At 34.2% G+C, this 26,303-nt stretch overlaps 2 protein-coding genes across 6 annotated transcripts; both read right to left on the minus strand.

The window, feature by feature from the left end:
• Nucleotides 1-1,169: 1,169 nt before the first annotated feature.
• Nucleotides 1,170-2,967, minus strand: LOC148876265 (uncharacterized). The gene is made up of 4 exons (XM_088964419.1): nucleotides 2,571-2,967; nucleotides 2,309-2,421; nucleotides 1,798-2,196; nucleotides 1,170-1,583 (listed from the first exon to the last, which is right to left on the minus strand). Exons 1-4 carry the CDS (start codon nucleotides 2,704-2,706, stop codon nucleotides 1,521-1,523), a joined length of 711 nt encoding a protein of 236 aa, XP_088820545.1. The 5' UTR covers nucleotides 2,707-2,967; the 3' UTR covers nucleotides 1,170-1,520.
• A 5,989-nt stretch (nucleotides 2,968-8,956) lies between these two features.
• Nucleotides 8,957-18,796, minus strand: LOC148876266 (bZIP transcription factor 12-like). 5 transcript variants are annotated; one of them, XR_016105734.1, is made up of 5 exons: nucleotides 17,644-18,678; nucleotides 17,455-17,526; nucleotides 16,256-16,285; nucleotides 10,193-10,344; nucleotides 9,575-10,032 (listed from the first exon to the last, which is right to left on the minus strand). XR_016105734.1 is itself a non-coding variant. In XM_088966465.1 (5 exons), the coding sequence occupies exons 1-5, from the start codon at nucleotides 18,340-18,342 to the stop codon at nucleotides 9,952-9,954; spliced, it is 939 nt and encodes a 312-aa protein (XP_088822591.1). In that variant the 5' UTR covers nucleotides 18,343-18,678; the 3' UTR covers nucleotides 9,575-9,951. The 5 variants fall into 5 exon arrangements, 4 of the variants coding, with proteins under 4 accessions (XP_088822593.1, XP_088822591.1, XP_088822594.1 ...); XM_088966465.1 differs by having other exon boundaries at nucleotides 10,193-10,249; XM_088966467.1 differs by lacking the exons at nucleotides 9,575-10,032; nucleotides 10,193-10,344 and adding an exon at nucleotides 8,957-9,311.
• Between the last annotated feature and the right edge of the window lie 7,507 nt (nucleotides 18,797-26,303).

The raw sequence follows: 26,303 nt of genomic DNA on the forward strand, positions 1-26,303 counted from the left end.
GTTAATACTTAATACAGAGATAAAGTCTAACCCGAACCCGGCCTGGCTAATGAACAGGTTTAGTCCTGATCCTCGAAATGTGAGACATGTGGCAAGTTTTGTCGGCCCCAGACCCATGCACAGTACAAGCCTAAGAACTAGAAGTATCGTTGAATAATTTGTTCTTTTAAACCGTACACTCCGTAGCATTTAGGACAGCTGGCAGGTCTTCATCCACACGATTGGTCAGCTCGATATCTAATAAGGGACCCATAAGATTAACCACGTGTCAACTGTCAAGTTCCATTTCCACATCCGTCTCTGGCCTCACTGAGTCACCATGTATCGTTATTTTCATTAATTTCTCCAAAAGTAATAATAGCAAAACCAAAGTGGCTGTTTTGCCCTGGCAGAAGGATACAAAGCTGAAAGCCTGAAAACTTCCATTTTCCGTTGTCACTTGTGCCACGGCAAGCGAAGTCTTGCACTAATAACAAGATTCCTTACTTGACTGCTGCAAACAGCTAAGGTGTTCCCTTGGACAAAACAATTTCTTTTTTTTTTTTGTGGGGGTTGGGGGGGGGGGGAGAGAGAGAGAGAGAGACCCTTGTTGGTCTCATGGCTAGATAAGGTCATAAGAACCGTTTCCTACAAGACCCCACCTAACTTTGCCACATGAAAGGAGGAATCATGAATCCAATCTAACCATCCAACTGATAAAGACTCTAACACTTAAAGACATCAATCCCACCCACAGTCCACCAGTTTATATTGAACACACCTTAGTACACTTTTACCTAATCAACTCCAGCCATCCAACCTTGAAATTTTTAATGTAAATTGCAAAAAAAAAAAAAAGAAAAAAAGAGGCTTCATTAGTTTATTTTGAGCACTCACTTGGGAAAGCATATTTGGGTTCCAAAATCCAAACCCTTTCCCTGAATAAAGTTCTGGTTGAGGGATAAGAGGACTTCTTTCCAGCTCCAACCCGACTAGCAAAAGTAGCAGACTCACTTAATGTCCTTTTGACCATTAAATAGCTATCAATCTTCATCATTACAATAATAACACAAAAAAGACGAAAGTGTAAGAATAGGTAATCAAAAGTCTCCATTTGGCATCCAGCCTCACCTTACCTCAGGCTCAGACAGCAAGCGAAGAAGAAACAAAAGCAAAAGAGCAGATGACTGTTGAAGGAAAAAGGAAAGCTCAACTCAAAGATGCTCATGATTACAAACTTACAATTTGGAAACCAGGCAAGTAAATTGGCTTCCGCTTCCCCACCAAAGCAAACCATGCCCAGCAATGTACTTACTAATAGTCTAATACAAACAAGGCCAAGGCTCTTTTCTCTTCATTTCACTCTTTTTCTTTTCTTTTCTGTTTTCATTTCTTTTCTTGAACAGGTAATGTAAAAAATGTAGTTGCTCCAGGCCTTTACATGCATAAATTTGGAACTTTGAATTTTGATTGAACCAAAACCCCAGCTTACCATCTCTTTAGCTAACACGTAACTAAGTACCAAATTTAACGCAACCGCTTCAGAGCTTAACTAGCCAAACCATACAACAGAGAGGAATTTGAAATGCAATCAACCCTGCTACCTGCACGCCAGCACAAACTCCTAATCAAAACCCCATCAACAATGTCTTCATGAGAGAGAGAGAGAGAGAGAGAGAGAGAGAGAGAGAGAGAGAGAAGGAAAAAAAAAAAGAACTTGGGTCAACAATGTCTTCATGAGAGAGAGAGAGAGAGAGAGAGAGAGAGAGAGAGAGAGAGAGAGAGAGAGAGAAGGAAAAAAAAAAGAACTTGGGTTACCTGTTTTCCATGACCAGATGTGGGCAATGGGCGTATTGTAGCAGAGTCGGTTTCACCAGTAGGGAGAGGGACCGCCGGATTACTGTTTATAAAAGGAATGGCAGTGCCTGTATCCGGCAACAGAGACGGAATGGTTGCTGCCTTGGGGCTTGCAGTCGGTGCCGGTCTCGGTGAAATTGCTCGATGGGAACGGAACGGCCAATGGTACGCCGGAGTGGACGAGACAGTCCCGCCAGAAGTTGGTGGCGGAGAGGCTAAGGGTGGAAAATCCGGCGAAGGAGCCAAGTGGCCGGGCGGAGTTGGCAATACCCTTATGGCAAGCTTCTCACCCTCCGAACAGACTTTCAGTGAACCATTTTTGAAAGAGAAGTAGACATAACCAGGGGCTGGTGAGCGCCACTGAGCAACAGAACAAAGAAGAAAATAGTCGGAAAATAAGGATTTAAAACCATTTTAGAAGTACCCAGATAAAAATTTGAAGAAAAAAGGAAAAGGAAAAAAAAACAGCTACCGTGAAGGAGGAGTTGGGTTCATTGAGAAGTGTGGCCTCAGTGAAGTTGCAGAGTTCGAATGCTCTTCTGTTGTGGAAAATATAGATACCGTAGTGGTGATCATATTTGAAAACTGTGAGGTAGAGAACAGAAGATTAAGCATGTTAGTTTCGGCTACTTAGAGAATACTCACTTGATCTCTGTATTTCTGGGGTGTCTGTGTATCTGTGTACAATACATACTGAGAGAGTGTCTGCGTATATGTGTTTCTTTGGTCCTTACCGAGAGAGTCTCCTGCATGGATAGTGGGGTTCCTCCACTCTGCAAATTCATCTACAGAAATAATCTTGGCCTGGGAGGATTGAAATACTGGAATGAGCAGCAAAAGAAAGATGAGTATGGGGGAGGAGGTCTCCATGGGTTGCGTGTTCTTGATTCCAGTTTCTTCAGTTTTTGAGTCAGAGGTGTGTGGGTAGTGGGTAGGGACTAGGGACTAGGGAGGGGAGGGGCTCTGTTGTCGAGTCTTTCCTCGTTCAAAATTTGACCTTTATCTTTTTTTACTGTTACAAAAGGAGAAAAAAGAAAGTGAGTAATGAACTTTTGATTTTCGAAACGAGAGAGAGAGAGAGAGAGAGAGAGAGAGAGAGAGAGAGAGAGAGAGAGAGAGAGGTTTTGGCTCTCGAGTTCTGAGTTCTGATGGTGTTTGTATAGATTTTTGGATTGTCCTTGGGAGCGTGTAAGACTGTGTAAGCTCTACAAGTTTCTCTTGCAGTGAAGCCTCAGGCTTTCACTGTAAAGGAGGCAATATTTTTCTTTTACTTTCTTTTTTCTTAAAATAAAGAAAAAGAGAAAGGAGGAAAGAAACGGTAAAGAAATAAAGATGGGGTAAATGGGTGGTTGAGCTGATAGAGATTATTATTCTGAAATGATTATTGAGGTCATTAATGGCTAATTAAACAAGTCTAGACTCTGCATTCCAATGATCTTTTTTGGATGGGGGAATCAAGTTTGCTTTTCTTGACTTCTTTTGATTAGATTATTTTAATAAAAGCACATAAATTGAAACTTTTAGGGAATAAAATCTTCCCATTTTGATCTTCTAGAATTGATAGTTACAGTGTTACAGACCAGAACAGGTTGCAGAGACCATTATTTGCACAATAAAGAGTGAAGCCTGTGCCTATCGCTAACTATCCCTGGAAGGGAAACTACTGTAAAGATGAAAGGACTATTTAGTAAATACATGAGTTAAGTAAAAGCAGCAGCAATTGCCATGTTTCTATGACCTGACCTGAATCCAAATTTGAATGACCATACTCCATGAACGGGCACTAATTAATCCACTCAGCTTGAAATGCCAAGATGAGAAAGTGCTCATGATTTTTATGATCTTAATAAATTTGAATCAGAACTAAACAAAACTAGATACATAAATGGGGCCTAAAATCTGTTCACAACAAAAAATTGTTCCAACATATGATCTGTCTCCGTACATCACAAACATTGTAATGTGTCCCAGTCCAGTCCTATGGTGACTGGTGAGTAGACCAGTTCATGGGCTGGGTAGCCCAACGGCCCGGCCCGGCCAGCCCACTCCCGATTGGGCGTGGACATGTTCTTAAGCCACGGGCTCGACCTCGGGCCCAAAACATTAACCTCGTTAGTTTTTCAGATTGGGTTCGACCTCTCTGTTCGTTTTGGAGTCTCACTCAATTCTCAGCTCTCAGGCTAGCAGGAAGCAGCAAACCAGCACTGATAGCGTTCTTTTTTTCTTCGGTGATCTCCAACGATCGCAAGCTAGCAGCGGTTAGCGGACCAACGCCCAGCGGTTTGGCATTTTGTTTCTCTGGCGGCCCTTCTCTTTGTTCAACCTCAACGTGCCCCTTATCTTTGTAACTCTGTTTAGCGGCGGTGGCAACAACACACTCACCACTCCAATCACGACTCCACAGTCCACACTCACCACTCACCAGTCACCACCTAGGCCAAGCACAGAGCACCACCTCCCTAGTCCCGATCAGGACCTGTATGTGTATTCTGCAACTGTCTTCCCTTTTCTCACTGCAGGCACCAACACCACTACACTCACCAGCACAGTGGTGGTTGCCTTACTAAACCACTCCAGTATTGTGCCTAGGGGTCACCATTTCAGCCCGACCTGCACAAGCCCGGCCCAGAAAATCCGGCTTTGGGCTTGGGTTTTATGTTCAGGCCCGGGCTCACATCAGACCTGCAAATTTTATGGCCTGGTCTGAGCTAATACTTTAAGCCCATATTTAAACATACAAATACAAATATATATATATATATATATATATATATATATATATATACACACACACACATTAGCAGGGACTTGTTAGCACAGGCTTTGTTAAGCGGAAGCTAAACAATATAAATACATAAGAGTATACAATTGTTTTATATTTTAATTTTTTAAATAATTAATAATTATTTATATTATATATTTTTTAATAATTCTTTTGCAATAGAAAAAATAACAATAATTAATTTCATCTAGGATGGTTCATCAAACAGATGAAACTGACCAACCCAACCTAACTTCACTTGAATTAGGTCGATTTTTACTAATAGTCGGTTGGTTTTAGGTAGACTTGTAGATGGGTAGGCCCAAGCCAGGCTTTTCCTCTTTATAAACAGAAAATGACTAGGCCTAAGCCCAAGCATGGCCCGGTCTAGACAAATATTTTACATTATATTATATAATTTATAATATTCTACCTATATATAATAATATATAATACCTTTTTCACTACTAACTTTATTATTATATAATATATTTTATGTATTATTAACTGGATTGAGCTTAAGATGAACTTATTTGAGAAAGATCGAGCTTGTCCCGAAAAATAGTCAGGCCCAATGTTTAAAGCTTGAGCCTGAGCCTGTGGGCTTAAAATGCTGTCCAAGCCTGATTTTGGATGGACTGAGCCAAGCCAATCCATTGGGCTACCCAGCCCATGAACATCTAGTTTTGGGTGACCAACTCCCCAATCCAACCAAGTTAGTTTAGTTCACCAAACAACCTTCAACCAAACTGAAATGACCCATAAACACTCATAATTTTAGCTAAATTAATAGTCTAGCCTCTAATAAATAGCAATAGTTTAATCTCCAATAATTGTTGAAAATTTATAGCGAAAATACACAATTATTGAAAATACAACAAATAACTAATAAATATACAATGAATACAATAATTATGAAAATACAATAAATACTATAGATATATTAAATCAGTCAATAAATAGTGTAATATCTAATAATAGTTTAATCTCTAACAAATATTAATCAATAAATTATAACAAAAATACAATATTTCCAATAAGTACAAAAAATTAAATTTTAAATTTAAATAATAATATTTTAATCTCCAATAGTTATTGAAAATTTTCTGTTAAATAACAAAACAAAGAAAGATTTATACATAATTGTTAAAAATATATTTATCACAAATAAAATAAATAATTACTGAAAATACACTAAATATTAATTTTAGTATATACAAATATATAATAAATATATATAAATATCTTAAAATTATTTTTAATAAATATTATTTTTTAAAGTTATTACATAATTTCCTTATTTAGCCTATTTTCAATTAATATTGAAAATATGATTTTGTTATTAAGTTATTTACAATATTGTTTTGTTATTCAAATAATTTCATTATTTATATTTTTAAAGTACTAATTACTTATTCAATTTAAGAATTTGTAAAAATATAATTTATATTATTATATAATATCGTTATATTATTAATTCAAATATTATGAAATCTATTATAATTACCTTTCTACTTGTTAGAAACTTTTTAATTTGTTACATAGTTTCATCATTTTAACTATTTAAAATTTAGTTATTTTAAGCATTTCATTATTTAAAATATTTAGTTATTTAAATATTAAAATAATATGTAAAATATTTGATATTTTTAAATACTATTTTTTAGTTTTAAATTTTTATTATGTGTAATGTTTAAATAATTTTGTCATTTATAATTTTAAATATTATTTAGTTATTAAATTAAATAATCCATAAAAATAATATTCTTTTGTTTATAATAAATATGAAAATATTTAGTTATTTAAATATTTAAATAATATGTAAATATTTAAAATTTGTTTATTTTATGTTATATAATTATTTAGCTATTTTTAATAATTTTATTTAAAATATTTAGTTACTGATATATTTAAATAACATTTTTAGTTTTAAATTTTTATCATGTGAATAATGTTTAAATAATTTTGTCATTTAAAAATTTAAAATATTATTTAGTTATTAAATTGAATAATCCATAAAAATATTATTTTTGTGTTTATAATAGATATTTTAAAGTTATTACATAATTTTGTTATAATATTTTAATAATTCTTAATTATTTTTTAATTCAAACTTTCTTTAGATAGATATAAATCAAAAGTGGCAAAGGATAAATGGGAATTAGAGATAATTTAGGAGAGAAACTATCTATTTAATTAGAGACCATTTTAGGATAAATAGGAATTAGAGATAATTTAGGGGAAAGTGGGGGATAGTGCTGCCACTTGGCTAGATATTATAAAACCAATTCTCTCTTTCTTTCCTTGATGACTAACTCCCTTGTCATGTGGCTTAATGAGTGGGCTGAGTCTAGAAGAAGAGGAAAGAGATAGAGAGAGAGTGAATGAAAGAGCTAGAAAGGGGTAAGGGAGAAAGGAGAGAGGTTTAAGGAGAGAAAAGAGAAAGGGGAATAGGAGAAGGAGAGGGTTGCTGACAGGAGACTTTATCGCTTTATAACATATATGTAATGTTTTATGTATGAAAGACATAGGCCCAGAATTAGGCCTGGGCCTGTGTAGACTTGGGCTAGGGCTTATGTTTCAGGCCTGGAACCTTGTGCCGGGCCAGGCCTGGGCCTAGGCTATAGCCTTTATCATAAGTGCAATGCCTGGCCCATGATCAGCCCTAATTGTGCCTCACCACCATCAGCCACCACAGTACCACTGTCAACATTGAATGGCGGGCTGGACTCATGCCCAAGTTGTAGGCCCAATGCTTGACAAGGCTTGGGCTTGGTCTTGAAGAAATTATGTTAATGAAGAGTGAAAGCTCGACCCGAACCTGACTCGGCCCAGCCCAGCCCAGCCCATAAACAGGTCTAATAATAGTGAGATGGGCGGTCACAGATTATGCATGTCGGAGCAATTTTTTTAGTGTGAATAGATCCCAACTCCATAAATGGAGATCGAGGCTGTTTTTAGTTTTGGCCATTACAAGGGTGTTTGGAGCTTGGAAGGGTGTATCTTTCACTTGCAGATAATAAAAAAAATAATAAATCTTGGTTGATGTTGCAAACGGATCGGATCAGATTTTGGTATAGAGTATATTTGATCTGATCCGATAAAAAATTAATTCGATTAAAATTATAATAAAAAATTATGATACAATATAAATAATATATTATCATATAATATGTAATTATATAAATAATATATTATAATATATAGTATTTCATAACTAATAGATCGGATTGAGTTGTGGCGAATTAGATCGATGTACATCCAAATTCGATTAATTCGATTTATTAATTAAATGGATCAACTTATCCGATCCGATTCCTTGGGATAAACTGAGATATCTGAATTCGACTCTTAATCGATTCGGATTTGAATCGGATTTTATCCAATTTATTTGCAGCCCTAATCTTAGTGATGTTTCGCTAATCAAGGCAGACAAAAATACCCAAAGGTCCAATCCCAAACTTTATCTCTATGGACCGGTTAATGTAAGTCACGTGTCAAATCCTACAGAGAATGACATACATAAATAGGCATTTCCCATCTCCTCCTCTCAAATCTCAAATCGGTTCGTTGTAATTTTTGGCTTTGGCACGGTCACGGTGGATATCAGTTACAGGACCCACCGTCCGGATGGGGGCACCCTCCGTGCATCGATGCATGTACGACGACACTGGACCATCCTTTCGGGAAATCGTAACGAGAAAAATGTTCAATTACTCAGGCCTAGTTTGGTAATTTTAAATTGTGCCTAAAAACCGATAGTTCACATTTTGGTTTTTTTTCGTTTGGTTGGAAAAAAAGATGTAATCATCAAAAACTGTAATCCAGAAGAGATGCAAAAAATCTATTTGGCCTATTTTCAGAAAGATTTAGATGAATTTTTTTACTTTTTTTTTTTTTTAACTTATCTCATACATAAATACATGTTTTAACCAAATAGTCTTCAAGTTGCTAAGATGCTAATGCAAAAGTCGCATCGTCTTTTTGCTGTCAGGTCTTTGAAAGATTTTCTAAAATCGACTTATCAAACAGCACCTTAAACTTCTGACAACTGCTTTGAACCCCTCCCGAGCTTTCACCTCTCCATAGAATCTCCTTTCATATTTCAGATATAAACTATACAGGTTGATCCTTCTATTAGTCTGAGCACGTAATGCACTGATGTTAATAGATAAATATGATGCAAAATGTTGGTAGAGGAAGGTGGTTTTTTTTTCGGTAATCAAAATTCATGAGGGATTAAGGCAGTTGTCAGAAACTACAGAGGAGGTTAAAGCAATTTACCCTAAAAATGACAAGTATTACACATGGGTTTTGACAAAAAGGTTCAAAATATGAATACACCCGAAACATGGTAGAAGCATATCAATATTTTTTTTAAAATTTTTTATTCAAATCCAATTGAGAGGAGCCAGTTTAAAGTCTATCCACTCTCTGAACTAGTCAAACCCCAATACACCCTCCGTGGGAACATATTAAGAAGCTCCCAATAAAATACGTATCAGCCGATACAGATCGAAACCTTGGACCAAAGTGCTATTAACCGTTGGACTGGACCCTGATAATGGGCAGGATTTACATGATTTTGCATCTGAATATATCATAGCCAATTGCTTCAAGTGCTGCTTTTCTGAATCATTTTGCTTTTAGTGGTGGGAAAAGGCTGACCAGAGATAATAAGCAGAGAAGAAAGCTCCAGTGAATCCTTTCCTTTCTGAAACCACGAAAACCACAACCTCTAAAAAAAATCCTTTAACTATGAACTACATAGTTAATAAAGTTCATAATTCATACAAATGACAAATCCCATCAACTTTTCTATCTATATTTTCTCTATACAACGAATTCCTTCTCAAAAATATTCCGAATTAGGATCTAGGGAGACCAAATAATTGGACCTCAAAGAAGAAAAATGCATATCGGAGACTGTAAGTATAAATAGGACTGCAGGTGCTGTGGCTGTGCTGAACTACAATGTGCTGCTAAGGTGTTGATATATTATATTAAATAAAAAAAATAGATCATCAAATCTCTCTGGGTGGGTTTCTTGTTCTTTTCCAATTAACACCAGTTAACCCCACAACCACTCAACACCACTCTCCCCCTGTTCATCTATTTGGTACACAATTATGCAACCAAGCTTCAGCTTCACAGAAATACTTTCAAATGAATGCTGCGAAATCATAGAACGAATACTGCTCTCAACCAGTACCAGTGGAGGAATACGTGACGCACAGATGCGTTTTCACAGCAAATATGTTGCTTCGTTGCAGGTGCTAATCCTTCTACAACTTTAGCATTGTGAAAAATAAAATGTTCTTTCTACCTCATTCATCATGGACTAACAACTATTCCTACCACTGCACAGAGTGAATTCTCCGAAGAACACGGGGTGGTCTGCGTTTCTCCTCCACTGGAATCACATATTCCATCAGCTGCACTTAAGCCAATTGGTTGGTTAGTCACAGTAAGTTATCAAATACCAAAATACATTGGTTTCTCGATTCCAAGATTGATTCCTCATAAAAAAGTTGCGAAGAAAAAATCATATGAACCTCAATTAAAAAAAAAAAAAAAGCTACAAGGTGGAATTACCAAGGAATGCAATGCTACAGTCGCAAGAAGCACATCTTTCTTCCTTATAATTCTACTCTGGAAGACAGCATTGATTCAACTTTAAGTGGATCACTTCATGATCTTCATCTAAGTTATGAAAAAGCTAGTCCTGATCTCTTGCACTCAGTGTTCTAATAGTAAGAAACACAATTAAACGTAAGTGGTTCCGGGGTGCAAGCTTGAAGTGAGGTGCCATTTTTGGAAAAGAAAACGAAAGAAAACTTGGGGGTGTTCTGCAACACGAATGTTTTTTCATTTGTTTTTGAAGTTGCCACATCAGGAAAAAAACAAACATATATGTATGTATTTTAAAACCATCAAAACAATGATTTTTAAAACGAAAACAAATTTTATACCGTAGAAATTATATGATTTATGGAACATGATGTTAAATAACCAGGTGAAAACATGTTCTTTAAACCAGAAATTCAATAACACGTTTATGATTTCAGTTTTGGAAACAAAAAACACACATAACTGAGAACACGTTTTTTTATGTTTTGTCTTAAGAACCAATTTGTTTTCAAACCGGCTAGTTTTGTTTTATTTTTGGAACTTGGCAACAAGGAAAACAATTCACATTGGAGGACACCCCTTAATATATAAGACTATATAAAATTAAATTCTAAAAGAAATAAAATATTTTTGAAGTAAAATAAATAAATTATTTCAAAAAGCCTATTAGCTGAATTGGTACAACATTGTGTTACTAACTTGAAATGAAGGTTTTGCCTTGTACTTTTATCTCCTAAATATCGCAAGTACACCATACAGTATAATAAAAATGCATATTTACCATTGAAGTAAAAAAATACATATTTACAATCAAAATCAAGTATATATATATATATTGAAGAGTAACATGAAATTTTATTAAAATGAAAAAGGGTTACAAAGTAGGAGGTGACAAGAAGGCACTTTGACACATTCCACAAGATCTCCCCCAAATCTGATAATGCTAATCTGTTCAAACTCTGGGATCACCAGAACCCAAACCAAGACAAAATGCCCAATTAAAGCCACCAGTGCCTTGATAGACAAAATACCCAACTAACCACTTCTCACTGCCCCCACCCCAAAACTCATCCTTCAGGTCCATGTTGATGGAATATATCATTTAGATATCTTTTATGACAATACACTAGAACCATCCCCGTGGGATCCATTATTTGTGTTGGCATCTTATCATGCAGACACCTATCTGGCTATCATATTGAAGTATATGGGTTTAATGGGCTACAGCTTATTCCTTAAATAATTGGGGAATAACCAAATAACAACGGGATGGAGGCATATTAGGTTCTAACTCATCAATCAACTGTTGAACTTTTAGGTAGTTCACAATGGGACCAAATATAAATAAAATAAACCATATATATCATAGCCTACTCAAATCAATGATACTATGTGAAAAAACATAGCCTAAGCCACCGTGAGATGATTGAGAGATCAAAGCCTTTTAGATTTAGGTATTGAAATTTATGTTAGCTTTGGCACACTACAATTGATAATTGGACTCTTTCTCTCCCCATCTCTAACCAAAATCTAATAGACTATTTTACCCATCAAAACAATTTAATCCTAGCATTGCATGGTTAAAGTAGAAACCCACAGCAACTCCCTTTTACATATTGATCTTGTCAATTGGACAACTTTTTACTGAGTAATGGTAACAACTGGATGATTTTAAAAAATAAATCCTTACAACATCAATCTATTTTAAGGTGAATATAAACACATATATGTAGGTTTTAAGAAGATAAAACTTTGTAACCCAAGTTCAAAATATAAGTAATACCATGAACAAATTAATCGTGTCTACCTCATCATCATCTAAGCTTTGTCCTAACTATATGGGGTAGGCTCATGGTCATTTATCCAGATTTGTCTTTTTGTGTCTACCTAATTCACCAAAATCAATGAAAAATTCTACAATATGAAATTAGAAAAAGAAATACCTGCAGCCATGACAACATAAAATACAAGCTTCTACCTTTTTAGGTCTGAGGATTTAGATCTTGTGTCATCTCTTGGTTGTCTACAAGTGATGGAAAATCTCTCAATATAAGAGGTCTTATATAGAGGCTAGAACCAAGAAATGACCCTATGGAAGCCTTTCAGGAAAGCTGAACACCTTGGATACTTTGTGAAATAGAAGGCCTTCTCTTTGCCTTCCCCCTAACTGGTGTACCCTCTGTAAAGATAATGGTGAGACTGTGAAAGCTGTTACTGCTTATTTGTTTCCTGTCCAGTGGTTGCAAACCTTTGGGAAAGGTTGTTAGTACAGATCAGTGGTCTATTCGACCCATCTACCTTCAGCTGGTCTAAGCAAAGGAGTAAAATCCTATGGAGATGTCCTAAAGCCATGTTTTGGTCCATTTGAGAAGAAAGGAATGCTAGAATCTTCAATGATGTAGAAAGAAGGGCGGAGGTTATTTGGAAATGTCTCATCAGAAGAGCTATACATTGGGCTAAACCTAAACTCTTTTTCCCCAGTTTACCTTCAATTATATTTGGCAGAATTGGGGAGCTGTGGCAAATTGTTCAGAAATTAAGGCTAAGCTTTATCCAATGTTTTAAAACGTGGAGGCATGACGCGAAGTTCCACTACCTAGAGGTGTGAGGCATAATTCAGGATGTAAGCATAGTTGTCAAGGCGACTAGGCGGTTTTCCATGGTTGCCTCGCCCAAAGGCCCTGAATTTTGTATACTAGGCACCCGCCCAGAGACTTAAGCGGGCGCCTACATACATCTAATATTTTTTTTAATTTATTATTTTGATATTTTATTAGATGTTTTATTGTTTTAAAATAAAACTGGTTACATGCTATCATTTTATTATTAAGACAACAATATAAAGCCTTTTTCTTTTATTTATGCATAAGGGTTTTTTCGGTCCGATTGGAGAGGGAGGAGAACCGAAGACTTCATGCCCCAGCCCAGCTCCATCACACCTCAGCTTCAGCAGGTAAGTTCTTCTTCTTCTTCCAGCCAAGCTTCAGTCATTTTTTTTTCTTTTTTTTTTTCAAAAAAACAGGGGCTCTGCCCCTATACTCCTCCCTTTCTCCACAGCTCCATTCACTTCTTCTTCTTCTTCTTCTGCCCCTGTTCTCAGTTGCTAGTCCTAGTCTCAGTCCCTTTTGTTTTGAAAAAATCCCTATACTCCTCTCCACCCCTGACTGTTCTCAGTCCCTTTTTTTTTTTGAAAAAACAGGGCCCTATACTCCTCCCTGCCCCTAATCCCCTATACTTCTTCTTCCTCTTCTTCTTCCGCCCCTATACTCCTCTCATCCCTTCCTAGTTCCTCCACTTATATTTTTTTTTTCAGTTAATAGTTAGTGTACATGCTTGCTAGTTAGTGTATAGTTAGTGTACATGCTAGCTAGTTATATGAAATTTATACTCATTTGAATGATTTATAGAGTTAATAGTTAGTGTACATGCTTGCTAGTTAGCACACAAAACCAATAAAATAGCTTAGGAAAGCATATATAAAGTAAAAACTCAAGAAAATTAACATTTTAAAATTCCAACGCCTAGGTGCCTGGGCGCCCTGTGGTCGCCTAGCCTTGTCTTGGTGCCTTGAAAACTATGGATATAAGATGCATAAGCCTCCTTAAGAGGAGGGGGATGGGGAGGAAGGAGGAGGAAGGGAAAGAGGAAGAGGAACAAGAGGAAGGAGAATCCCATTTTTCTTTATTTTTAATAAAAATCTTTTATATTAGAAAAATGAAGATTCATAGCACTAGTTGAAGGTGGGGCGGGAGGGGGGGGTCTTGTCGAAGCAGAGCAAGACCCCTCTAACACAAAATAACCAAATTGGGCTGCATTGAAAAGGGGAAAGAAAGTGGGCCTTCCCCTTATCTATTCTTCCCTTCCCTTTCCTTTCCTTTTTTTCTTTCTTTTTTTTTTCTCTTTTATTCTTGTCTTTTTATATGAGGTGTGCATGAGGCGTACACCTCTAGAATGCCTCATGAGAAAAGCGTATGAGGTGTATGCCTCTTGCACCTGAGGTGTACGCCTTAGAGGAGGTGTCAGCACCTCTGGTCTATGCCTCAAGGCATTTTGGGGGTGCCTCCCGGTGTACGCCTCCCATGCCTTTTAAAACACTGGCCTAATCCAACATGGAATCCTCTGAAAACTTTCTACACCCTCTACAAGGGCATGGAATTCAAATTTCCAATTAAGATCAGGAGAGCAAGATTAACCTAGCAAACATTACTTGGGATGACTTTATGGTCATAAAACTGTACTGTTATCTCTGTTATCTCACTTATAATTAATAATTCAATAAATTTCTTGCTGATAAAAAAAAATTAGAAGAGCAAGATGAACTCCAGGATACCAAAGAAATTTTCTTTAGATAAGATTTATCCTTTTTGTTAAATATACCAAGGTGTTGTTAAGACATTGGTGAACCATATCACATCTGCCTTTGAACACCAAAATGGGCCTCCAAAAGACTACAAGCCAGGCCTATCTCAACAAGTAACAGCAGGAAACTCAAGCTCCAGACAAATTAAAAACAAGTAACTTGTGGGTGACAAGTGACTTGATGAGAGAGAGAGAGAGTAGCAACAACAATAGCCTAAATAAGACTAAATGGCCAACAACACAAAACAAACCTCCTCACACCATTTTTTGGTGTGAGGAGGTTTGTTTAAGTAGACTGCCATGTAAATACAATAAACTATCCGTATTTATATGATCAAAGGTGCATTGATAGGTAACTGGGGCATCCAATAGACATGCATAGTTGTGCCTCCAGGAAAGTGCTAAGAAAACACCTATGGGCACAAAGTAGATATGTACAAATGCTTGAGGCATATGCTTTTATTGTGCTTTATACATGGGATACACACCCAAAGGTGGAAGGACCATTTTATCATGTTCCCTATTATATATTAACACGACACATATGATGAAAACCCTCCAAATTTGTTTATTGTAATATTATAACAAAATGCCATAAATAGAATTGGGGGTTTTGATTTCTTTCAATATATTACAGTCATCTGAACATGATATGTCACACATGTTTATGATATTGTTGTGTAATTTATGTGAATTGTTTTCTAATTTCTTATAATTTTCCTATTTTCTCGGATATTTACTATATTTTTACTTATTTTTTCTTATGTTAAAGTATTTATTAATTAAAAATTCACGTTCAGGAGGCTAATGCCTCTTGTTTTCTGGTTTACACCTCATGCCTTAGGATGATGGAGTGTCTCGTTTTGTGTCACACCTCCAAATTTTAAAACATTATATATTACTGGATAAACTCAAATATTTCAAAAAGAGAAGAACTAGAATCCTTGAAATTTGGTTAGTAAATAGGGTGAGAAATAAGTTGATATTTTCATTAAGGTACCAGAAATATTGAGGCTATGGAGGAGGCTACTAACGAGGACTGAGAGAAGCAAATTAATACATACATTAAGTCCACTAGTGCCATAGAAACATCATAGAAGCAATATTCTAATACTAGTTTATTCCAAAACGGTTGGGCTCCTCTGTTCATTAACATTATGAGAATATTAATTTTTTTTTCTGAGAATAGCCATTTTCTTAGATATTCGAAGGAAGCAAATTGCCCTCAATTCTCATGAAGTCATGAGGAAATACATGACATAGGAAGTTATCACCAAAAGAGTTCTGGTGTCCAAAACATTGATGACATTTTCAACACATACCATAGAATTTTGGGTTCCCTATATATATTAGACTACTAGAGCATGGGAAAATAGTTGGTAACTTGGTACTGCTATAGCTGCACTCTAGAAATTTCTAAATGCTAATAATCCCAAAATTCTACTTCCAAAAAAAATAAGGTATAAAATTTCCACAAAATATGGTTTACCACAGATGAGAGACTTAACAACCATCACCTATAACTACAAGTTGATCATGGGCGACCAAAGGGTTTTAAGATTCCAAATCATTTATCTTCTTTTTTCTTTCTGAGAGGAATAAAGGTTCTTTATTAAAAGTTTACAGTACAAATAATCAAACATGTGAAAACAATTAAACAACTTATACCTGCATAAACCTCTTCTTTGTTTGTTCTGCCTGCAATTTGAAATTTCTTATTAGTTCAGGGTACAGAATTTGAGGATTGTCTAAGAGGGGAAAAGGCAAAGTTAAAATGAAGAACAAACAAGAAAAAGTGTTTCGAGAAGAACCAAGCATTTCTGTTTGTCTGTGAGGACATCTCATAATTAGTGATCATCAATATTAAAAACTAAACAGTTCTATTAAACAGAGGAAAACATCTATGTATATAATGAGATAGAAAACAGGATGATCATAAATAGCTTTCATCTTGCTTCCAGTCACTTAAAGTAATTTTAGACACAGCAATAAATAAAGAAACAACTTCTAGAGACATTAAAAATCCAAAAGATAGCAATATTAAATTTCCAGCAACATATAGTCATTCACTGCACAAGCATGACCGCCCTTTTGTTATGAAAGATTGTATACAATATTTGATGCATATTCTCCATTTCTTACCGAGGGGCAAAGCCAATGGCCACAAGTGTACAGAGTTCACAAGCTAAGGAGCATGGTTGTCAGTTAGGTGACCAGCTATCAGAGACATAAGTGTAAAAGCGTTTACCAATAAAGGTATCAACTATCAGCCAAACTTAACATTGCAAGCCTCCAGTGGAGGATGACAATTTTCATCCTCCAGTGGAGGATGACAACCCTTAAAATAGAGGTCCTTGAGTGAATTTGCTTTATTTGTAATCTTTCCTTTTTTATGTTGGTTATTATGGAAAGCATACTGGAGCAATTTTTTTATTGTCAAATATTAATTTTAAAATATTGATAAAAAATATATTAATTTTAAAAAGCAAAAGCACCAAACTAAAAAATACTTCTGAAACTTAATTTCATAAAACATGTTCTTGCAGTTGACAAGGTTTGCAGGGGTCGCCTAGTGAAGTAGTGAGGAAAACCAAGATTTGACCGTACAGTGAGTAGAAAAATCAAATTTGGACGCCCAGATAAACCTCGGGTTAGAGTGATCCATAAGATATCCGGAAGATTTCTCCTCATCTCTTTGCAAATAGGTATTCTCAACGTGCCACATGTTGTGTTAAATGAACTATCATGCCCTCAAAATCCCACGTCTTAACAGGTCAAACAACAATTTTGTACGTAAAAAATGTAAACTTCACCTTCACATGACAAAACAATCTATACCAACTGAAATTCAAGCTGAACTGATATACCTGCTCTTTCAGCAGCCGAGCATTTTCCTCCTCCAGTTGTGCTACTAGGGATTCTAGCTCAACCGTGTAAGCCTAAAAAGTTAAAACAACGAAACATAATGCCTACTCATAAGACACGATGAAGAAAAGATTAAAAGAGAATTAGAGGCAGAAAAATCGATGATGAGAGAACGTAGCAGTAAAATCGACCTGTTTCCGTTCTCTCGACCGAGCCGCAGACTCCCTGTTCTTAATCATCCTCCTTTGTCTCTGCTGAGCAGCCTTATCAATTGGCTCTTCCACTATTCTCCTCTTCCCCCTGCCTACTCCTACTGCCGCTCCTCCTTCAACGCCATTTCCAAACACCGCAATCGACCCCTCCAACTGCTGCTGTGGAAACCGATTAGCCAACAGCGGATCAACTGGATAAACCCCTTGACCCGCCCCAGACACCTGCGGAATCCTCACATCCTCCTCTCGAACAGCTCCGGCTTTTGCAAGAAAATCCTCCAAAGTCATCCGTTCCATCGCCGGGTCCTTGAAATACTGCCCCTCCACAACAGCCCTAATTTTCCTATCGCCACCACTAGCAGCGATCTCCTTCCACACCTCATCGACTGGCTTGTGACTCTTCGGCAGTGTAAAGCTCCCCTGTGTAGCCAAAGAAGACATCCCTGCAGCACCATTCGCCTGACCCTCGCCACTGCCGCTTCCGGCAGGGGGAATCATCTCGGCCGCTGGATTGTCACCGTACATATTTCTCAGAAGCTCGTCCATGTTCATAGACCCGCCAAATTTTTTCTTCTGACCGTTCTGAAGTTCAGGAACAGTTCGCGAATATATAGAGGGTTGACGTGCCAGATCCGAATTCGCCGACCCAGAAGATGCCATCACCTTCGAAGACGCCATCGCTGCAGATTTTTAGGGTTTCTGATATTTCTACTGCCCTCTATTTAGAAAAAGTGAAAAGCCGAGAAATCTCCTTCAGTCCATCCTCCATCAGCTGGCGCGTGAGTCTCGCTACGGTTTGAATGAATAAGCGGAGAAAGAGAGAGGAAGCAACAGGCAAGTAAGAGAAGTATGGTGAGAATACCGGAGAACCGGAGTGGTTTGGGAGAGGTGGTTTCGGGGATGGACCAGCAAAATCGGGAGTTAAGGCAATGGAATCAATGGATGTTCTCTCAGAACTCAGAGGGTGGCCTGCTGCCTGCTGCCTGCTGCCTGCTGCCTGTGGCTTACTCGCTTACCTTAAAAATGGGTTTTTTTCCATTTTATGGGTTGATCCGTTTACTGATTTCGGATTTGGTCGGACTTTTTTACTTCGTTCTTGTCTGCTCTGTTGTGTTGTGTCACGCCAAAGTCCAAACCTGCTTCACCACGTCGGCACGTTCTTTTATGTTGGGACCAAACCAATGATAATTCCCCACACCACTCATAAATTACATGGGTCCACAATCATTCAATTTTTGGGCCTAAATCATATATTTAGAGTAAAATACAACTCTCCACTAACTTTTTGATAATAATAAAAACCTCTTTTTACAAGCCTCGAATAGGTTTTTCAATATTTTCCTTTCTTTCTCTACTTTTTTTTTTTTTTAAATCAAATATAATCTAAGGGCCTGTTTGTTTGTTTCCTCTTATCTCTTAAAATAGAATCTTATATTTTTTTCTTTTCTAATGGTACTCCCAAAACACAAAACACTTCTCCCTCCTTATAACTCAAGTGCCTCATATGCGATAATAAAAATTATTAATAATTAATTATAATAATAATTAAAAATTAATTAATGCTTATTATTATAATAGTTAATTATTATTCATCATTCCTTTGGTACTATTATTACTATAATAATGATAATAATAATAATAATAATAATAATTAGTATAAATTTTTAATTTTTAACTAATTATTATAATAATTAGTATTAATATAAATTAATTATTAATTGTTAATTAATTATTATAATAATAAGTATTAGTTATAACTTAAATTTTAATTAAATATTATATATATATTAATTATTATGATAATTAATTATTAATTACTATTGTTGTTATAGTAATTATTATTAATTTATAATTAACTATTATAATAATTATTATTTGTTAATAAATTATTAACTATTATACTAATTATTAATTATTAAATAATATTAATGATTATAATTAATTATTAATTACACAAATTATTTATTAATTAATTATTAATCACTATAATAATTTTTAATATTATCTTTTATTGAATTACATAAACAAACAAAAAATCTCACATATGGGGTTAAAATGGACATTTGACAATTTTCAAAATTCAAAACAACATTCTTTGCATTCAGAGTTTAGAGGAAAGAAAAACTCAATACCAATATGCTTCTTAATGTAATTATTGTACTTTGAAATATCAGACGTCAGAGCAAACGAACAGGCCCTAACGCAGACATAAAATGTATCAAGTTATGAAATTACCCCTAACCAATGGAGAGGGCATTTTTTAAACTTCTTTCATATGATCCTTGGGAGTTATAGAGTGATGACACTAATCAACATGTATGGTCTAAAATTAATACTTAGCTACATTGAAACAAAAAGAAGATATATGAATAGAAGGCAAGAGAGATAGAGAATGAGATTCGGAGTTTGGACGGACATAGAGTGATAGAGTGATCGATGCAAAAGTTGTAACATTAGTATTGCATGGTGTTGTTGCCTTCCCAAGACTGGCCAACCTGAACTATGAGGCCATTATCATCCTCTTACTCTAATGATGGGAAAGCTTTTACATAGTGAAATATGAGGCCATTCTATCTTGATGAGGTTAGTTTACACTTTACACATGCATCACATGCATGCACTTGAAGTTCAAACTACATTTATAAATGATCTCATGTCTGGATCATTAATGGAATTAATTAATTAGCACAGATTTAGCTCGTTGTAGCCATTATCATCCTCTTCAAGGAATTTCTAACTAGATTATACACAGTTCAACTTCTCACTAGAGGATTATATTCTCTTGTTGATCAAATGCAGCTCTTGGAATTGAAGGACTTGTATAGCTACTAGCCTAGCATCAAATTCCCGAACAAAGCGAGAGTGACCACCTGTGGAAGAATACATGGAAAACATATGGTGTTTGCTCTGGCCATAGTGAACACGATTATTTCAACAAGACATTGAATCTTCGGGCAAAGGTGGACATGCTCTCAGTATTTAAGAGAAATAGTAATTTAGCTCTTTTGTTTAGAATGATTTCTGTAATTAAGATGCCAAATCATCCAAACTAGTCCTTTGTTTCTTCAGTTATAGAGGCTAGAGCTAAACAATTCCTAGAGTTGATCTGTCCAAAGTGAAGAGCAATCTACAAGTATACTATAAGTACTCCATCCTAATTACTATCCTCAACTGGGTGTTTGTCTTCAAGAGAACTAACATCTAGTGGAGCCAGGATAGAGGGTGCAAATGTGGGAGCCTCGTTGGAAGGGGAAAGAGGTTGGAGGAGAGGGAGCTAGGTTTTCGATGTCAAGCGTAGGGGCTGGTGAGATCTGAGGAGGATTTAGAGAAATGGTGAAATCAACAAAAAACAACAGTAGAAACATAGAGATAGAGAGTCACACTAGTCTTGCCATGGTCCACGAGCGTAGAAGAAAGATGAAAGAGGATAAAGAGATCGAAGGAGGTTTTTGTCGAGTTTCAAACAGGGTTATTTCAACAAAATTGTATGTAAAATAATTTACAAAAGGGTAGAATAGGTAATTGAAAAAGCAGTGCATAAGTTAAAAGCTTTTGTCTAGGTTAGTGATAGAAGACAGGTATTTGCCAAGCTTTTTAAAAGTTTAGGGGAGGTGCTTGTTAATAAATTGAAACTAAAGGGGAGGCTTTTGTGATTGTGGAGAAGCTTTTGTATTTTACCTTTTTATTGTTGGTGTGGGGGTTCTACAACCTCCTAAGTGCGTTCAACTAGTCCAAATCATCATATATTCCATTTCAAGCAAATGAGCTTGTGTGAAATATTTTGCCATTTTTGGCACCAATGGTTTGTGAGATGTTCATGAGCATTTACTAATTACAAGAGTACCACTAATTTCAATGTTACCACAAAATTGTTATTACTCTCTTTACTCATTTATTACCCTTCTCACTCTCTCTCTAGAGCTATCAATGGGGTCGGGTTAAACCCGATGCACATGAACCGGTTGGGGTCAGTCTTGGTTCTAGGAACTAGACCAGTTCCTGATATATTATTCCGATTATTATTGGGTTGGAACTGATTTCACCTAGTCCTAAACTGATTCAGACTTGACCCGACCCACACTATATATATTAAATATGCATTATACATTTAATATACTATATTTAAAACTTTATTTTATTAATAGCTAATAAGTTATTATTAATAAACTCATTCATTAATTATTTTTTTTATTTTTATTGGTTGATATTTAATTATTAATATTTTATTTCATTAATATATATTCTTTAATTAATAATTTTAATATTTTAATATTAATTATTAATAAATTTTCATTGATTAGTTATTTTATTAATTATTTATTATAATTTATTCACTAAATTGTTTTAATAGTAAAATAATTATTTCATTATTCGTTAATTATTCACTATTTTGTTGTTAATGATTAATTAATTAATAATAATATTTGATTTAGTATTTTATCATCAATTATGAATTTTATATTAATTATTAATTATAATATTTTACTTTTTATTTATTTACATTTTATTATTAATATTTTGTTTTGTTAATAGTCATTAATTAATTAATAAATTTAATATCTTATTCTGAAATATTAATTGATTATTAAATTATTTTTAATTAAACAAAATTTTTATTGATAGTAAAATAATTATTTCATTATTCGTTAATTAATTTATTATTAAATATTTTGTTGTTAATTATTAATTAACTAATAATATTATTATGATTTAGTATTTTATTATCAATTATGAATTTTATATTAATTATTAATTATAATATTTTAATTTTTATTTATTTATATTTTATTATTATTATTAGTCATACTTAATTAATAAATTTAATATCTTATTCTGAAATATTAGTTGATTATTAAATTATTTTTAATTAAACATAATTTTTATTAATTATTTATTTTAATATTCTATTAGTTAAATTTAATTGAATTATTAAATTAACATATTTTTAAATAACTAATAATTTATTAATGGTTTCTGGTGTAATATTAACTCTTACAAATACTACAATGTATGTGTTTTTTTATTGTTAAACAAGTTTCCTCCTCTATTCCTATTTGTTTCCCACCAAAATGGTGGGAATCTACATCCTAGGAATTAGGATCTATAATCCCACATTTTCCATCCCATCTCATGACATTCCATGAACCAAACATGGGAAGGGAAGAATATTCTAGAATACTTTATATTTTTTATACCATACCAATACCAATCTGCCACACCATTTAAAAAAAAATTGCTTTAGTTTTAAAATGGGAATGATAGGCTTGTATGACAAATTACTATTGGTCTAGTACAGAAAATTTTTTGTACCAAAGGATGTGAATTTGAGATAAAGTAAGGATATTTGGGCCAAATTTCTAAATTTGATTGGTGGAGTAGGAATTTTGTTATGGGGGCAAAAGATCAGGGGAAATGGAGAATGAAGATAAGGTGAAATTTTCTATACTTTGTGGGAAGTATTGTCCATCTCAAATTCAACCAAAAAGTTCGGTTTGAAGATCCTCTTAGGGTTTTGACCAAGAAAAGGCTTATCTTAGGGTTGAAAAATATAAATCCTATTTAACTGAATTCAGGTCAGGTTAAGACTGAAATAATGTATTAGGTTAAAGGCTATAATTTGGGTTTCAATAAATCAAATTGGGTCTGGAGATCAAATATTAATGTGACTTCACCCCCACCCAATCATTTTTTTTTTTTTTTTGTTTTTTCTTGGTAGGTGGGGTGGGGTGGGGGTGGGGGGAGTGAAGTATTGTAATTACTAGAAAATGTGTACATGATGATTTGTCACATGGTAATTTTAGACAATGATTATAACAATAGTAATTATATGTATCCAATTTTTTCACATTTTTTATATTTCTATGTGTATAAAAATAGTTCTTATTTTTCCTTGGTATGATTAATATAAAATATTAGCAATGTGTTCAAACATTTTTATAATTTTTTTTTATATTTTTGTATTTTTTAATTTTATTATTTAATTATGGCATCAATTACTAACACATTGACCCAAAAGGTTGAATTGTTGACTCACCAAACAAGAAAACAATTTCATTTTTTGTGTTGGTTTTAAATTTTGTATGCCAATTCTGTGGTCAATAAAAATAAGTCTTGTTCATCATAGTTATTTTTTATTTAATATGATCAACAAAAAAATTAGAGGTGTTCCTAATTTTCTACATATTTTTGTTGTAGTTTGTATTTATTATTATTTGAAAAAATTGTTGTTTAACTATAGCATAATGGGTTCATCTATTTCCTATGTATTTATGCATTATTTTTGGCTATTTTGACATTACATTTAGTGTTACTAATATATTTATGGAATTTGTATGCATTTTCAATATATTAGTAATTAAGCACATGCGTTGCACGTGAGAATTTTTTCTTCATATTAATTACTTGAATTTTAGATATATCGTAGTTAAGATAGAAATTAAAAATTAACAAAAGTAACAATATGATTAAAAATAAACTTAAATGCTTATAACAAATAACCATTATTATTATTATTATTATTATTATTATTATTATTATTATTATTATTATTATTATTATTATCATTATCATTATTATTATTATTATTAAATTTTGTATTGCATTTTTATCATAAATAAAAATAACCTTTATTTTAAAAATTATTTTTATTTAATATGATGAATATATAACATTAGAAATGTTCTCAAATGTTTTCGACAAAATTTTGTACATTTTCATTTTTGGTGTTCTATCTTTTTTTTTTTAAATATTTATTATTCAATTATGACATCATGGGTTTGTTTGAAAAGCTGGATCATTGACCCACCATCTAGATAAGAAAATAGCTTTGCTTTTAGATTAGTTTTAAATTACGAAAAAAATAGTCAAAGCCGCTTGTATATTTAAAATTAGGTTACAAGTTGGTCCATAAACCAATAAAACTCTGACAACCAGCTCTACATTTCAAATTATAAAATCCCTTGTCATGTCATCAGAGGCTTATGTGGCTATTGCCAACATAGGACTCTTAATTGCCCTTTAACGTTGGGTGATTGGAAAAATAAAAAAGGGCTTTTAGTTTCTCTCACTCTCTCTCTCAATCTCCCTCACACTCTCTTACTCTCACAATCATCTTTATTATTTGTTCAATGACTGTTGATTTGAAAATAAATAAAAATGGTTTTTGTATTTATGTTTTCTGTATCAATTTCTCTTATTCTCTCTTTTGACCTACTGTTCTCCCTCAATCTCTCTCATTCTCTTTCTTAGTCGATCTCTCATTCTTCCTTAATTTCTATTGTTCTCCCTTAGTTTCTCTCCTGCTCCCTTTCTCATTTTTTTTTTCTCTAACACACTTATATGGTATTAATCAGATTGTATAAAAGAACATGAGACCGACTTGGTATGGTTCAAAAATCATTACACCAATTTGATAATAATTCACAAGAAACTCTTGGCTATGAAATTTACACCAATTGGAGAATGATAGAGATTGAAGGAGAATGATAGAGAGAAAGAGAGAGAGATGTTTTGATTTGGCTACATACCAAAACTGAAAGAGTGGGAGAGATAAAGGGAGCATGAGATCAAGAGATGACTATGAGAGTGAGAGAGAGAGAAGGAAGGGAGATCAAGAGACAGATAGAGTGGGGGAGTAACTGAAAACCTATTTTTGGTATGAGCTTTTTGTTGTGTCCAACATAGACTAAGAGTCCCATGTTGGCAATAGCCACATAAGCCTTCGATGACATGGTGGGAGCTTTTTATAATTTGAAATTTAGAGCTAGTTGTTAGAGTTTTGTTGGTTGTTGGACCAACCTGCAGCCTAATTTTAAATGTACAACCGACTTTGATTATAATTTTCTCTTTAAATTATATATTTCATTTACATTATATAAAATATTTTTTACTTGTCGCACTTAATTTTTGTTTATCTGTGGTATCATTTGACTCAATAAACTAACCCACAATCTAAAAAGAAAAATAATTTTATTTCTAGGTTGACATTAAATTTTGTTCCATCATTGATAAAATTATTTCTTATGTATAAAACGTATTTTTGTTGAATATAATGAACGCATAATATTAGAGTCGTACCCAATATTTTATTTTTTATAAAGATATAACATTAGATATATGCCCAAAATTTTCTTTATCTTTTTTTTTGTGATTCTTTGTATTTTTCTATTATTAAAAAATTTATTATTTGATTATGACATCATTTCATTTCTAGTTAGATTTTAAATTTATCATTCCATTTCCATCATTAATAAAAATACTTCCTACATTTAATAGTTATTTATTTTAAATTTTTATTATTTAATTATGGTATTAATAAAAATACTTCAATACCCTCAGGAAGTATAAGATGAAATTGAACCCGACAAAATGTGCTTTTAGGGTCGGCTCGGTTAAATTCCCAGGGTTCATGGTGACGCAAAGGGGGATTGATGCAAACCTAGAGAATATACAGGCCATCCTCGACATGCAATCCCCTCGAGCCCACAAAGATGTACAACAGCTCACCGGTAGAATAGCCGCCCTTAGCAGGTTCATGTCCAAATCCGCGGACCGGTGTCTGCCTTTTTCAAAGCCCTCAAACGACCAAAGGACTTCCAATAGACCGAGGAATGTGAACGGTCCTTTCAAGAACTAAAGCG

The sequence above is a fragment of the Nelumbo lutea genome, chromosome 1, assembly GCF_056320005.1.
Source record: "Nelumbo lutea isolate HS-2025 chromosome 1, American lotus-T2T, whole genome shotgun sequence".
Lineage (NCBI taxonomy): Eukaryota > Viridiplantae > Streptophyta > Magnoliopsida > Proteales > Nelumbonaceae > Nelumbo > Nelumbo lutea.